The sequence below is a fragment of the Peromyscus leucopus genome, chromosome 4, assembly GCF_004664715.2.
Source record: "Peromyscus leucopus breed LL Stock chromosome 4, UCI_PerLeu_2.1, whole genome shotgun sequence".
Classification (NCBI taxonomy): Eukaryota; Metazoa; Chordata; class Mammalia; order Rodentia; family Cricetidae; genus Peromyscus; species Peromyscus leucopus.
The window spans coordinates 140,503,451-140,516,458 of record NC_051066.1 but is presented as its reverse complement, the minus strand read 5'-3'; the positions used below and the strand labels follow the sequence as shown (position 1 = coordinate 140,516,458).

General features: G+C 53.7%; 1 protein-coding gene across 1 annotated transcript in view; it reads left to right on the top strand.

The window, feature by feature from the left end:
• The window catches only part of Bmp7 (bone morphogenetic protein 7), a 79,671-nt gene extending 68,535 nt beyond the window's left edge, over nt 1-11,136 (top strand). The window contains exons 4-7 of the mRNA XM_028893791.2: nt 306-503; nt 4,627-4,703; nt 6,475-6,585; nt 9,148-11,136. Of these exons, the coding sequence (XP_028749624.1) occupies nt 306-503; nt 4,627-4,703; nt 6,475-6,585; nt 9,148-9,297 (536 nt within the window). The 3' untranslated portion in view covers nt 9,298-11,136. The remainder of the gene's footprint in view (nt 1-305; nt 504-4,626; nt 4,704-6,474; nt 6,586-9,147) is intronic.
• The last annotated feature ends 1,872 nt before the right edge of the window (nt 11,137-13,008 follow it).

Genomic DNA, 13,008 nt, shown 5'->3' with positions numbered 1-13,008 from the left:
CCCACTCTGGCCAGTGCAGTGTGAGCTGCACATTGCCCGCACTAGCCTGAGACCCCCTGCAGGTCTTGGCCAGAATCCTCGTGCTTCTTAGTGTCAGGGTCACCATTGGGTGATTGTGTGCTGCCTCCCAGTGCTCCCAGGGGTCACCAGAGAGCAGGGCACCCCTAAAACAGCTCCTGAAATTGCCCAAACAGTCCTTGCCGGATGAATGAGTAGCAGTGAATGGGTTGTAAGGTGAGGCTAGAATCATGCCCCTACCCCTTCCCTCTCCCTGCACACCTCTGTAACGAATACCTCCTCTGCAGGGCAGAGCATCAACCCCAAGTTGGCGGGCCTGATTGGGCGGCACGGACCCCAGAACAAGCAACCCTTCATGGTGGCCTTCTTCAAGGCCACAGAGGTCCATCTACGTAGCATCCGGTCCACTGGGGGCAAGCAGCGCAGTCAGAACCGCTCCAAGACGCCCAAGAACCAAGAGGCCCTGAGGATGGCCAGTGTGGCAGGTAGGCCAATGCAGTCTGAGCAGCCCGAGGGGACCATATGTACAAATGCATTGTGGATGGCTCCAGAACAGATCAGCCTGTGAGCTGTGGGATGTGCCTGTCCAGCATGTATCTTCTTCAGGATTCTGGTGACCTTGAAGCAAGGCAAGGACTAGGCACAGATCAACCAAGCCTGCTTGTGAGGGCTCCAGGCTGACTCCGTCTTCCAGCTCCTGGCCTTGGGATTCTGAGGAAACATCCAAGGGAGTTTGGGCTGTTTAGAACTAAAGAGTGAGGCCACCATGCCATTGCCCTAATCCCCCATCGAACCCTCCCAACCCTCCACTTCAGGTCACCTTGCATTGCACATGGATTCTTCCTCTTGTCTGGAAATTGGTAGTCATTTAGTTTCTGAAGGGAGAAGGTAACCTGCTGTGGCGGTGGACTTACTGTTTCTGGGGTGTCCCCCAGTACCCTGGGGAGACTTCAGTGGATAGAGAAAGTTGTGTCAAAAGTATAGACGAACACAGTCCTCTTTCCACAGCATCAGAATTTACCATTAATTCAGAGGCTATGCCAATTTCATTGGCTTTAATTTACCAGACACCCCTTTCCCTTGGTAAACATGGCCGCTTCCAATCATAGGTTCTTATTCCAATCTTAAGTAGTGTGAGTCAGTCCTAGCTACTTAACAGTTAACGACACAGCACATATGTACATGTGTACACACTGCACACGTGTAGCATGACGTGACTTATTAGCACACAGTCGCAGAGAGGATAAAGAGCAGTGCAGGAGGAAGCAGCGCTCCTCAGAAGGCTGTCCTAAAGCTGGAGGGGCAGAGCGACCCGGCCTCAAGGAGGTCTCTACGGGGATAAAGGAGTCTCAGGCTGAGCTCAGGGCTCTTCAGAGCAGAGTTGCCAAATGATGCAGGTCGAGGTGAGTTTTGGTGTTGATTTGCAGAGGGCTGAGGGTGGCAGGCAGGGGCTGGGGCTGGAATCCTTCCCTGTGGCCGTTTTCCTGGACAAGGTTCATGACCAGTGACCAGGGCCTGGGTCCCTGTGCCAGCATGTCCTAGCCCAGTGAGAGAGTTCCATCTGGTATGGTGGATGGCTCGTGAGTCTGATGTTTCTGACATAAGCTATATTCTTAGATGGCATTGTTTACGGACACAAATAAATTACCCGGAAGTCTCCCCTCTGGTGTGCTGATGGTGCTGCTTTACTTATATAAATAAGATGCAGAGTCCGTCTGCCTCAGCATTCAGACTCATCATGGAGCCACCACTCAGGGCAGCACAGTTGATCTGTTAAACAGGTTACCTGTGGGCGAGGCATAGCCTGCAATGTGCTGTTCTGAACAGTCACGCAGAGTCACCTGCCTGCTCTGTCAGCAGCCCGAGTGTGGACAGAGTCCTCGCAAGCATTCTCTTCTGCCAGGTAGGGCTTTTTATAGGCATCTCAAAGGGGTCTGTGAGCCCCCAAATTAAAAAAAAAAAAAAAACACCGAGTTTCCTTCATATTTGGAGGCCTTGTTTATTCTGGGAGTGGAATTCTGTAGTGGGAACCTGAATGTAGAAACTATTTGGGACAGGTAGATGTGATTGTCACCCTCATCTGTGTGTGGTGATAGGCCCAGGATTGGGGATGGTGACTGGGTAACTCAGCTCATTCCAGGGGTGCAGAAAGAGTTCCCATGGGAACTGAGCTGAGGTCTGTGAGCAAGGCCAGGCTGGTCCCATTGCTAAGGCCTGTGCACCCTGAGGGTACCAAGCCTCATGGTTTAGCTTTTCTGACACCTTTGAGACTGGTGACTGGTGGAGGAGGCAGCTGGAGCCACAAGTAGGTGGAACATTCTCTTGGGAGTCTCATCTTCGAGTTTGAAATCCATCCCAAGCAGGAGTGGGAGTTTTATGGTTTCAGGCTGTGTGCAGTGTGGGTGTGAGGTCATGCTGGGTGCTCTAGGAAGGGTGGGTGTAACACAGGGTGAAGGAGGGCTCCAGAATCTGAAACTTCCTGAAGCTTCTGCAAACTCAGCTGGCAAAGAGCTCTGGCGTGTCCCATGCCAGCAAAGGTGACCTTGTCTTGTAGATCTGCAGCGTTTGCCTCTGGACTAAGGAGTGCTGAGGGCTCACCCTACACAGAGTGCCCACTTTCAGAGCCCAGGACAGGGTCCTCACTCCCTCGAATGACAGCTAGTCCGTCTGGCTCAGACTCTGCCTGCTCCTGGAGATTTCAACTCCTGCTCTCGTTTTAAGTTCTTCCAAACCCTGCCTGGAAGTTTAACATAAAAAAAAAATTCCAGGACTGGGGCCCCACCCTGGTTTAGTGAGGTGGCCTGTGCATGTGCGGAGGCGTGTGCCCAGTGCCTTTGAAGTGCTCACACCTCACATGATGGGCCACACAAGTTGAATCCTCTCTTGCACGCACATCATCCTTTATGTGTCCGGCTGGAGACACATGTCCCAGCATGCCTTTGCCTGGAAGTCTCTTTCCTGTGGCCACCCCTGCCCCAGGGCTCCAACTGCTATTGAGATGCAGGTGGAGAACTTGGGTCCCTTCTCCTCTTCAGTCCAACACCCTGCTAATTGGCCATCTTCTCCAGCCGACCCTGGGGTGTGGAAGCAAGTCTGAGCACCTGTCCTGATTGGCCTACTACCCGGGTAGGGCCTTCCAGAGGTGCAGCGGCTGGTGGCTGGCACTGTCTGCTGTTCACTGGCTCTCTGCTGTACTGGGTGGGGTGGGTGGAACCAGACTCGGGGCAGAGGAACCAGGTGTCTCCTTTATTCCTTCCCCTTGCTTTTCTGCTAAGAAGGACCCGAGAATGCTGGGGAATTCCCACCACCTTCTCCTGGGGCGGCCACAACCCCAGATAGGAAAAGTAAGGGCCCATCCCCCACAGCACACCCACAGCTAGCTTCCAACATTAAACCAAAGATCTTCACTGGGATCTGCTCCTTTCCGGCATGTGACAGACATCGCTAATTGTCACGGCGTTTCTTCTCATATCTCACTTCAGGATCCACCCTGACTCAGGACTGGGAGCTGTGGGCAATCTGGCCCCAGCGATCCTACTCAGAACTGTATCTTGCTCAGACTGCTTCACCCTGGGCTGAGGAGGTGGTCCACTTCCTTTCTTCCTTCCTGCCTCTCCACAGGAAGTGGAGTGGACAGTGCTAGCCTCAGCCCCCGGCTTTGCCGCAGCGGTGAATGGTGCCTTAGATAGCCACTCCACGGCTGTTCCAGGAGGCAGACCAGTTGTCCAACTCCGTGGACTGTGCTCTGCTAGTGCCCTGGCCCTCGACCTTTGTGTTGAGACAGCCTTGACCTGTGCATTTCTTCCTGACCTCAGAGCTGTGCAGGTGGAATTCCTATGCATCCAGAGAAGCCGACTCTGAGGGATGTGTCACTTGTCACCGGACACCCTGTGGCCTGTCAGTGGGTTCAGAGGGAGCAGTCATCACATGTGGGAGATTGTAGGGTGTGTGGGGATGAGGAGTCGCCTGAGCACTCAGGCACTGGCCTGTAGGGCTCTGTCGTGTAGACCAGGGGCCCGGGCTTTATGTGCAAGGACAGATGATGGAAAGCCCTAGAACAGTCAGGTGGGGACAGGCATTAAGTAAGTGCCAACCATTCATACAGCTGCAGAGTAGAGGAAGATCCCACCGCTCTGCACGAAAGACAGACAGACAGATTCCCACAGTGTTTACAAAGTGCAGTCTCCAGACCAAATGCTACAAACTTACATCCTTCTAGAACACCCAAGCACACTGTTCTTGGCCTTTAAAGAAACTCAGCTGCTGCTGCTGCTGGGGGCCGTGAGCTTTCCGTGGTTTCTTCCTGAGGGTGTCCCCATCCTCGGATCTGTACCTCCTGGACCTGCAGGTGCATGAGCGTCTTGGGGCTGACTTGGTGGGCCTCCTCGGGCAGAGTGGTCTGGAAGCAGGATAGTCTGAGCGGGACTGGGGGTACTCTACCAAGGGTCAGGGTGACCATGAGGGCTGCAGGTCCTCAAACTGTCTTCTGGGCCATCACTGCCCTTCAGCCCCCGAGTTCAGTGGCTGCTCCCCCACTGCAGAACCAAAGGGCCTTGAACATGTGTGTGTTTCTCTCTCCTCCCCGGGTTTTTCTCCTTGTCCATGCAGAAACCAGCAGCAGTGACCAGAGGCAAGCCTGCAAGAAACATGAGCTGTATGTCAGCTTCCGAGACCTCGGCTGGCAGGTAAGCATGGCTGGATTATCACACACTGGGGCTTTCTCTGTCCCTGCCAGCCACAAGGCTGTCTCCATGGGTGCAGTGGGTCACAGTTTATGTCTTTTTCCCCTCAGGGACAGGGTCCCATATGTCCCAGACTGGCATCACACTCACTGTGTAGCCTAGGATGACCTTGGACTCCCCTACATCCACCTCCCAAGTCCTGGGGTCACAGGAGTGTGCCACCATGCCTAGTTTGTGCCATGCTGGGAACAAAACCCAGAATGCCCTGCATGCTAGGCAAGCACTCTACCAGCTCAGTCCCAGGCCACTCCACAGTTCTTGTCTTTACTGGTGAGATGTCTGATGCCAGGAGCCCTGACCTGAGAGAACGCCTTGGACTGAATACTTGCAGAAATCCATGATGTCCCATGACAACCGAGGTGCGGTTGACTCTTGGGCCAGAACTTGAAACATCACCTTCTACCTTCTGAAGTGTGAACTTTATTCTTCGTGCACACCCTAGTCCCACTCCTTGGCTGGCCGCTTTTCCCACATCTCCCACGTATGACCGTGTGTTCGAAGCCAGCCCTGGAGGGCCAGCTCCCTCCACCTCGTTCTGTGACTCAGATCGGGTGTTTGTTTCTGAGCCGAGCAGGCTGCTGTGTTGGAAGTGAGGGCTCTGCACGTGCTGTTTCTCCAGCGTGCTGGGTCGAACCCTGCTGCAGGGGGAGCTCGGACCTGCTGCAGGGGGAGCTCGGACCCTGCTGCAGTGGGAGCTCGGACCCTGCTGCAGTGGGAGCTCGGACCCTGCTGCAGTGGGAGCTCGACCTGTGCAGGGGAGCTCGGACCTGCTGCAGTGGAGCTCGACCGCTGCAGTGGGAGCTCGGCTGCTGCAGTGGGGCTCGGACCTGCTGCAGTGGGAGCTCGACCTGCTGCAGTGGGAGTCGGACCTGCGCAGGGAGCTCGGACCCTGCTGCAGTGGGAGCTCGGACCCTGCTGCAGTGGGAGCTCGGACCCTGCTGCAGGGGAGCTCGGACCCTGCTGCAGGGGAGCTCGGACCCTGCTGCAGTGGGAGCTCGGACCTTGCTGCAGGGAGCTCTCCACTTACCATCCCTAGACCGATGGCATCATGGAGCAGCGTGACAACGTTTCCAGGGCTCCCAGAATACCCTGTCTGGATTACCCGAGCCACAGAGGGTCACTAGCCTCTTGCTCAAGAAGGCGCACCGGGCAGGGAGGTTTGCTTTAGATCCACAGGCATGCCCTGTTTTGACAGTGGAACAAAATGTTGTCGTCTACAGTGTTCACTCTGAACCCATATATACAAGAAGGTGCAAACAAACAAACAAACAAACAGAATTCAGACGTTCGAACTCTACCGTACTGTGCTGGGTTTCATTTGTAGCTGTCCTTACCCAGTGGGTGCAAGGTCTAGGCTGTGAGACAGACACACCTGTGAGCGAGCTGAGGCCTGCCACCCCTAGCAGAGACAGGGATGGTTCTAGGTGTGGCCTCTGACCTGTGGCTCACTCCCTGCTGCTCCTGCACCCATGGTCCAGGGGATGCAACGCAACACAAGGGTGTCCCCTCTAAGCCTCGGGCTGTTTTTCTTCTCTTCTGCTGGCCTTACAAAATGCCAACGCTCACTTCCCTGGCCCTGAAGGGACTCCACATCTCAGAAGAACATAGTCTGAGCCTGTGTCTCCGGAATGCGGGCGAGGAAGGTCCACACAGGGCGGGACACACGGAGGTGGGGCCCTGCCCTGGGCTCTGCCTCACTCCCCTCTCTTTGCAGGACTGGATCATCGCGCCTGAAGGCTATGCTGCCTACTACTGTGAGGGGGAGTGTGCCTTCCCTCTGAACTCCTACATGAATGCCACCAACCACGCCATTGTCCAGACACTGGTGGGTGCCTCCTGAGGGTGTGGCCTATGGGGGCGGTGAGTGGCTCCTACTGCCTTTATCCAGGGCCTCTATCCAGGGCCTGGGCAGCTGTCTGTCCAAGTGTGTCATGACTCTTGTGGGTACCTGCTGTATAAAAGGCTGAAAAGATATGTTTTAGTCATATAGTGGTATAAAGATGTGTGTGTGTGTGTGTGTGTCTGTCTGTCTGTCTGTCTGTGGACCCTATCACTGTGCCTCGCTGAAGACTGGATCCCCTCCTGGTGGGAACCATCCTCTTGAGTGTCAGCATGCCATACTGTGTTATGATAAAACATGACTTAGCTCCTGGCCCTCCCCCCAGCCTCTGGCCCTCTCCTGCTATTGGTAGACTTCAGTTTGTCAGGACCACAGCCCCCTTTCCCAGCTCATGACTTTCTTTCCCAGCTTTGAAGTTGGACATGAAGGTTCAGTAATTTGAGAGGCTTTATTCTGTTGATTGTCTGCTGTGTGCCGGGGGCTGGGGGCACGGCAGGAGACAGCTCCGTATTCTTGACCTTGGGCTTTCCTGACCAGGGGAGGAAATGGTCATCTGAGCAGATGAGAGTTTCAGAGGGAGAGAGTGGATGCAAGGGAGGAGGGCAGGAGGCAGCTGCTGATTCAGGTCAACCCTCCGTGGGTCACTGGGAAGAGCCGAGTGTTGGGAGGGTGCTCTGAGCCCATGCTGGTGCACGAAGCCTCGGGTTGATGCTGCTCTATCCAGGCCCAAGCGCCTTGCTCTGCGGTGGATGTTGTCTGGCCTTCTCTCAACAACCAATCATCCATGCTGGTTTGAATTCTGGTGCCGAAGAGCTCACCACATGATCCTCTTCCTCGAAGTTCTGTTTGTTATTTAGATTTATGTTTAACCCATGCCAAACTTGTAAATCCTTGAACAGAAAGCTCACTCATGCCCTTCATTTAGTCCAAGCTTTACCCTGTGGCAGAGGAAGGGTCCCCATCACTCCTCCCTCCTCCCTCTTCCTTTCTCTCTCTTTCCTCCTGCACTTGTTTTATGGTTAAGAGGCTGGACCCCAAAGCCTCATGCATGTTCGGCAAACTCTCTACCATAAGGTGTATCCCTAGGCCTTAGGTTTCACTTTCTGGCCTGGTCTTGATCTCACTGTGACTTTGTGGTCCTCCTGCCTTAGACTCTGAGTAGCTGGAATTACAGGCCTGCACTCCAAGGCCAGCAGCAAGAAATATCTTTTTTTTTTTTTTTTTTTTTTTTGACATAAGGTTTCCCTGGCTGTCCTGGAACTTGCTCTGTAGCCCAGGCTGGCCTTGAACTCAGACATCTGCCTGCCTCTGCCTCCCGAGTGCTGGGATTAAAGGCATGCACCACTAGCACCCGGCTAGCAAGGGGTGTCTTTAAGTAGTGATTTTTCAATATTTTCCCTCCCCTGGACTATAAACTCCAAAACTGCATTTGGGATGGAGTCTGCAGCCAGGGACGGAATGGGCTGCCTGGACCTCGTGCTCTGCCCGTGCGCCTTATTGGACCTGCTCTGAACACCCGGAAGGTGCTGTGTCCTGTCCTGTGGCTTCAGGGCCCTTCTCCAGCATCCTTCACCACTGTCTTCCTGGCCCAGGGGCAGGGGCACAGCCTCCTCTTTTAGCATTTCACCATGGAAGTATCCAATGCTGGAGGGAGGAGGCCTCTGTGGTCCACGTGGACCAGGGTAAATCCTTCTCTGGGGCATCCTAGTAGTGAATAAACTGGGTGTGGTAGTTTAAGTCTGTCATTTCAACCCAGCACTCAGGAGGCAGAAGCTAGATGATATGAAGTTCAGGATCATCTTTGGCTCCACAGCAAGTTCAAGGCCAGCCCTGGGATATAAGAGCCCCTATCTAAACAAACCAATAGCACATGAGAACTGAGTCTCTGGCCTGTGTTAAGCACCGAGTTCACTGAATGGCACGGACTAGTCAGCTGGGCTGGGGTCAGCTGAGCTGGGGTCAGCTGAGCTGGGGTCAGCTGGGCTGGGGTCAGCTGGGCTGGGGTCAGCCTGGATGAGTAGTGGCCTCTCCCTTCGGTTTGCTCCACTCCTCCCTAATCCCTGCTGCCTACTCCAGGTTGACTTTGCTTGTCAATGGTACTTACATGGCAACTGCAAGGCGTTTGAGTTTTCTCTTGTCTGAACCCCTGTGTGGTGCGCTAGTGCCTGTGAGCAAAACAGCCCTCTCTGTCATTGTCATGGTGCTGGGGATGGAACCTAGGACCTTGTGTGTGCTCAGCAAGCACTCTGCCTCTGAGCTACAGCCCATCCCTTCAGACAGAGTGCTTTTTGAATGGGCAGCAGCAGTCAGGGGGATCTTCCGTTTGGAGCCCAAGCTGTCTCTCCCGCATTAGATACGTGCGGGAAGACTGTGGGTCCTGGTTCCTTCACGCGCACAGTGGAGGCGAGTCCTGAGCTGAGCTGGGTCATGACATGCTCATCTGTCATTTATGGTCTTCTTAGCCAGACAGTAGACGTTCTTTGGAGAACTGTAGAAGCCCGCAGAAGGCCTTACCCCTCTCACCATGATTTCTGTTGGTGGCTGCAGGTTCACTTCATCAACCCGGACACGGTACCTAAGCCTTGCTGTGCACCCACCCAGCTCAACGCTATATCTGTCCTGTACTTTGACGACAGCTCCAATGTCATCCTGAAGAAGTACCGGAACATGGTGGTCCGGGCCTGCGGCTGCCACTAGCCTCTTCTGAGAGCCTGACCCTTTGGGGCCACGTTGTTCCAGATCTGTGGTGTCTCACCTTTAGTCTCTCACTGCCCACCTTGGCGAGAAGCGAACAGATCAGCCACCTCTCCTGAGCCTTCCCCTCACCTCCCCAACTGGAAATACGTAAGGCATGAGAAACCTGAGCACCCGGTGGCTGGCAAGCAGGCTTTAATTCTGGCACATTATGGGCAAGATCCTACAAGCTGCCACAGGCAACATCCAGCAGGAAAAATGCCTTCCACGAATGAGACTGTTGGCCACATGGCCCCTGTGGCGCTCTGTGAGTCCTTGAGGGCTAATTGCAAGTGTCCTTCAGCCAGGCCATCCGCCGCAGCAGGAGGAAAGGCCTAACCAGGGTGAGCGCTTACGTCTGTGCTGAAGAAAAACCAGGCAGAAGTCCCTGTAACAACATGTCACAATAAAACCCGTGAATGAAAATGGTTAGGATGTTACAGATATATTTTCCTAAACAATTTATCCCCGTTCCTTGGTTTATTCTGACTTCATAAACAGAAGCCGGGGCCTGTGGAGGCTGGGGAGGCCCCCTCCTTTTCATTTGGTTTCCTTCTGAGGCTGCAGGGCCCAGTGTTTACCCAAAACTGCCCAAATCCACCGTGTAGGGAGGGGAAGGAGGGATGTCTGCTCAGAAGAGGCCAGGGAGTACTGGCCTCAAAGAGGTATGTTGGGGTGGAGAAGGAGGGAGGCACACACGCACGCACGCACGCACACACGCACGCATGAAACACACACACACACACACACACACACACACACACACACAGACACAGCTCTGCCAACCCCTCGGCCCCAATTCTGCCCTGTGCTAGGAACCAATGAGGAAATTCAAAGTAACAAGACAGAGGGTGGGAAAGCTTGCACTCCACCCCTATGTGAGGAAGCACGGGGTGCCCAAAGCCCACGGGTGCAGGTATTCGGGGCAGTGTCCCATAAATAAGGCCTCTCTGGTCACACACCATATGGCTGCCGTTCCTCACTCTCAACCTCTGTCAGAAGGCCCTGCAACAAATTGGTTCCTCAGTTTGAGGGAGACTGGGTTCAGGGTTACACTGGACTTAGAGGCACCCTCCTAACCACGCTTCCTGCCCCAGGTGGCATTTCTGTCATGGCTCAAGCGAGCCCACTCTACCTGGGTCTGTGATGCCCTAACCATCATGCACCAGCTCCTAGCTTCAAATGCAAGGCTGTGGCAAGGCCTGGACTGTCTGCCAATGTTTCCTGCATCCACACAAAGAATGGGGTTAGCCAGGTGGGACCCATGGCCCTGTAGCGTCTGGTCACGTGGGGAACCAGTTCTCTATGTCTGTGATTCTAGAAACACTGGGTTCTCTTCTGTTATTATTATTATTTTTTTAAAATTTTTCTTCTTCAGTAGCTTGGGCTGCAGCCTCCACTCTGCCTGGTCAATGGAGGAAAGAACATTTCTTCTTGTAATTTGTTTTGTGTGTTGGCAGATCTGGGGCTTTGTGTGTGACTCCCTCATGGTACACATTTTACTACTCATGGCCCTAGTCCGCCCGCAGTCAGTGTCTTTTGTACATTTAAATGTGTAAATAATTGTGACAAGACAAAGAAATTATTTATTTCCATCTGAAGTTCTTCAGGCTCCTCATGGAGGACAATGGGGTCGCTTTCCTTCCATCTGTTTGTTTTCTTATTTAAGACTATTTATTAACAGCCGGACCGATGTACCCATAGCTGTGGAATAAAGTGGTCCTTAGTGGAAAATCTGTATAGATAGAGGAAAAAGGGGTTTGACTTTGCAATAAAAGGAGACGTTTGGTTCTGGTTGTCAGACCTATGTGTGTATTTCTGTCTTTCCCCTCACCCCTGGACTCCTGCACATTGGAGTTTCATCTGCTGAGAACCTGCGACCTTGATCTCTACCGTTAACGGGATGTTTATCATCCAGGCCCGGGGGAAGCGGGTGCTCGTCAATATTTGGTGCAGCTGCATGGGGCTCCAAGCAGGAGAGCCGAACCAAACAACAAATGGGAGTTTGGTAGGCTGGATGGCAAGGATCCTTGATTGAATTACAGCCCAGCTGTCAGCAGCTGCTTCAAAGAGGTAGGGGGTAAATTAGCTGTGTTTACTGCTAACATAGTCAAGGATTTAGTCATCCCAATAAAATAGAGGCACAAGAGAGGAGAGGGGGTGTATACCCCAAACTTGAAAGCAACACTGGCCTCACAGCTGGCGTCATTCAGTGCCCGTCACCCGGACAGTTGGGGGCTGCCCTTGCAGGCCAGCTGTGGAGGTAGGTGGCCCACCACAGGCCTGGATAGGGTGTGGGCCCCACCAAGCTTGGAGCAGCGCTCATCTGGCTCCATCTGTCTTTGAAGTGTGCACTAAGGTCACCTGATGGATGTTTCTAGAATCCCAGCCGACACTTGGACAGGCTGCTCTGTCTTCCCCTGTTGACTCAGACCCAGCGACCGCTCCTAACACATTCCAGCCCCTGCAGTTTCTAAACCCCTGCTGTCACTGTCCTGACAATTTAGCTTTTGTTCTGTTTTCCAGGCTGAAGACCAGAGCCACAAACCGGAGGTCCAGATGTGGCCTCCCAGATGTGCCTTATCCTCTCAACCCCACCCCCACGGGTGTTTACACATTTTTAAAAACACAAATTCGTTGCCAATATGTTTTTGCAAATCCGATGTTCGGGTTTCTCTTGATCAGTCGACAGAGTGGGCCACCTGGTTCCTCCATGGGTGCTGGTCCTAGCTGACCAGAGATGCCAGCGCCCCAGTCACCACCACACTCCGTTGCCTCTTCCGCAAAGGGGCGAGAGCAGCTGACATTTTAAAAATGGCAGATGAACATCTATGTGTGCCCAAGTCCCAGAAGGATAGAAAATGAAAGCTACTCTGAGCTTCAGGACGGGCAAGTAGCTTTTATGTTTGTTGTAAGATGGCCTGTTCCCACAGCCCTCGGCAGACCCTGTGGCCATGTGTGGTAGACCAGATGTACTTACCTCCTCTCCCCTTCCCACTGTCTTGGCTTCCACCTCTGCCAAGTGCTGTTTAATACTGGGCACCAACAAGTGACAGACCTTGCTTAAAGCCCTCCAGTTAACCGTTTCTGAAACCCAGGCTCCCCAGCGTTGGAATTGCCTGGGGCTGTTTAGGAAGTAGGGTTTCTGACTCCCGGCTTTGAATCCAGGCTGAGTTTCTGAACTGCACGCTCAGCATGGAGGCTCCCTCCTGCTTCCTGACTGTTTGAGGCTCTGCACCTCTGGACGTGGCCTTGACCTGGATTCCCCATGACTGCTGACCTGAGCAAGCAACTTACCCATTGTGGTCCCTCCCTTCTCCCCTGGCCTGGTGGACACTGTGGGAGCAGGGAGGGGTGTCAGTGCCACGGGGTCCCCTCTGGAGGACCTCTCACAGGAACATTGGGGTCCCCTGTGGAGGAGTCTCTCATGGGCACATTGTCCTTGCCTCTGCAGTTTTGTTTTGTTTTGTGGAAGATTGGTGTCCATTTCCTGGGGCCAACACAGCTCAGTTTCTTACACACTACTTAGCAGCCTTGACCCTACCTTCAGGAGGCCCTCTCTTGGGAACAATGCCCGCCATATTCAAGGAGGGCCTGTGTGACAGATGGCAGAGTTCTTACGAGCCTCTTGGAATGCTGTGTCATCGCTCACATCAGGAACCCACAGGCGCTGCA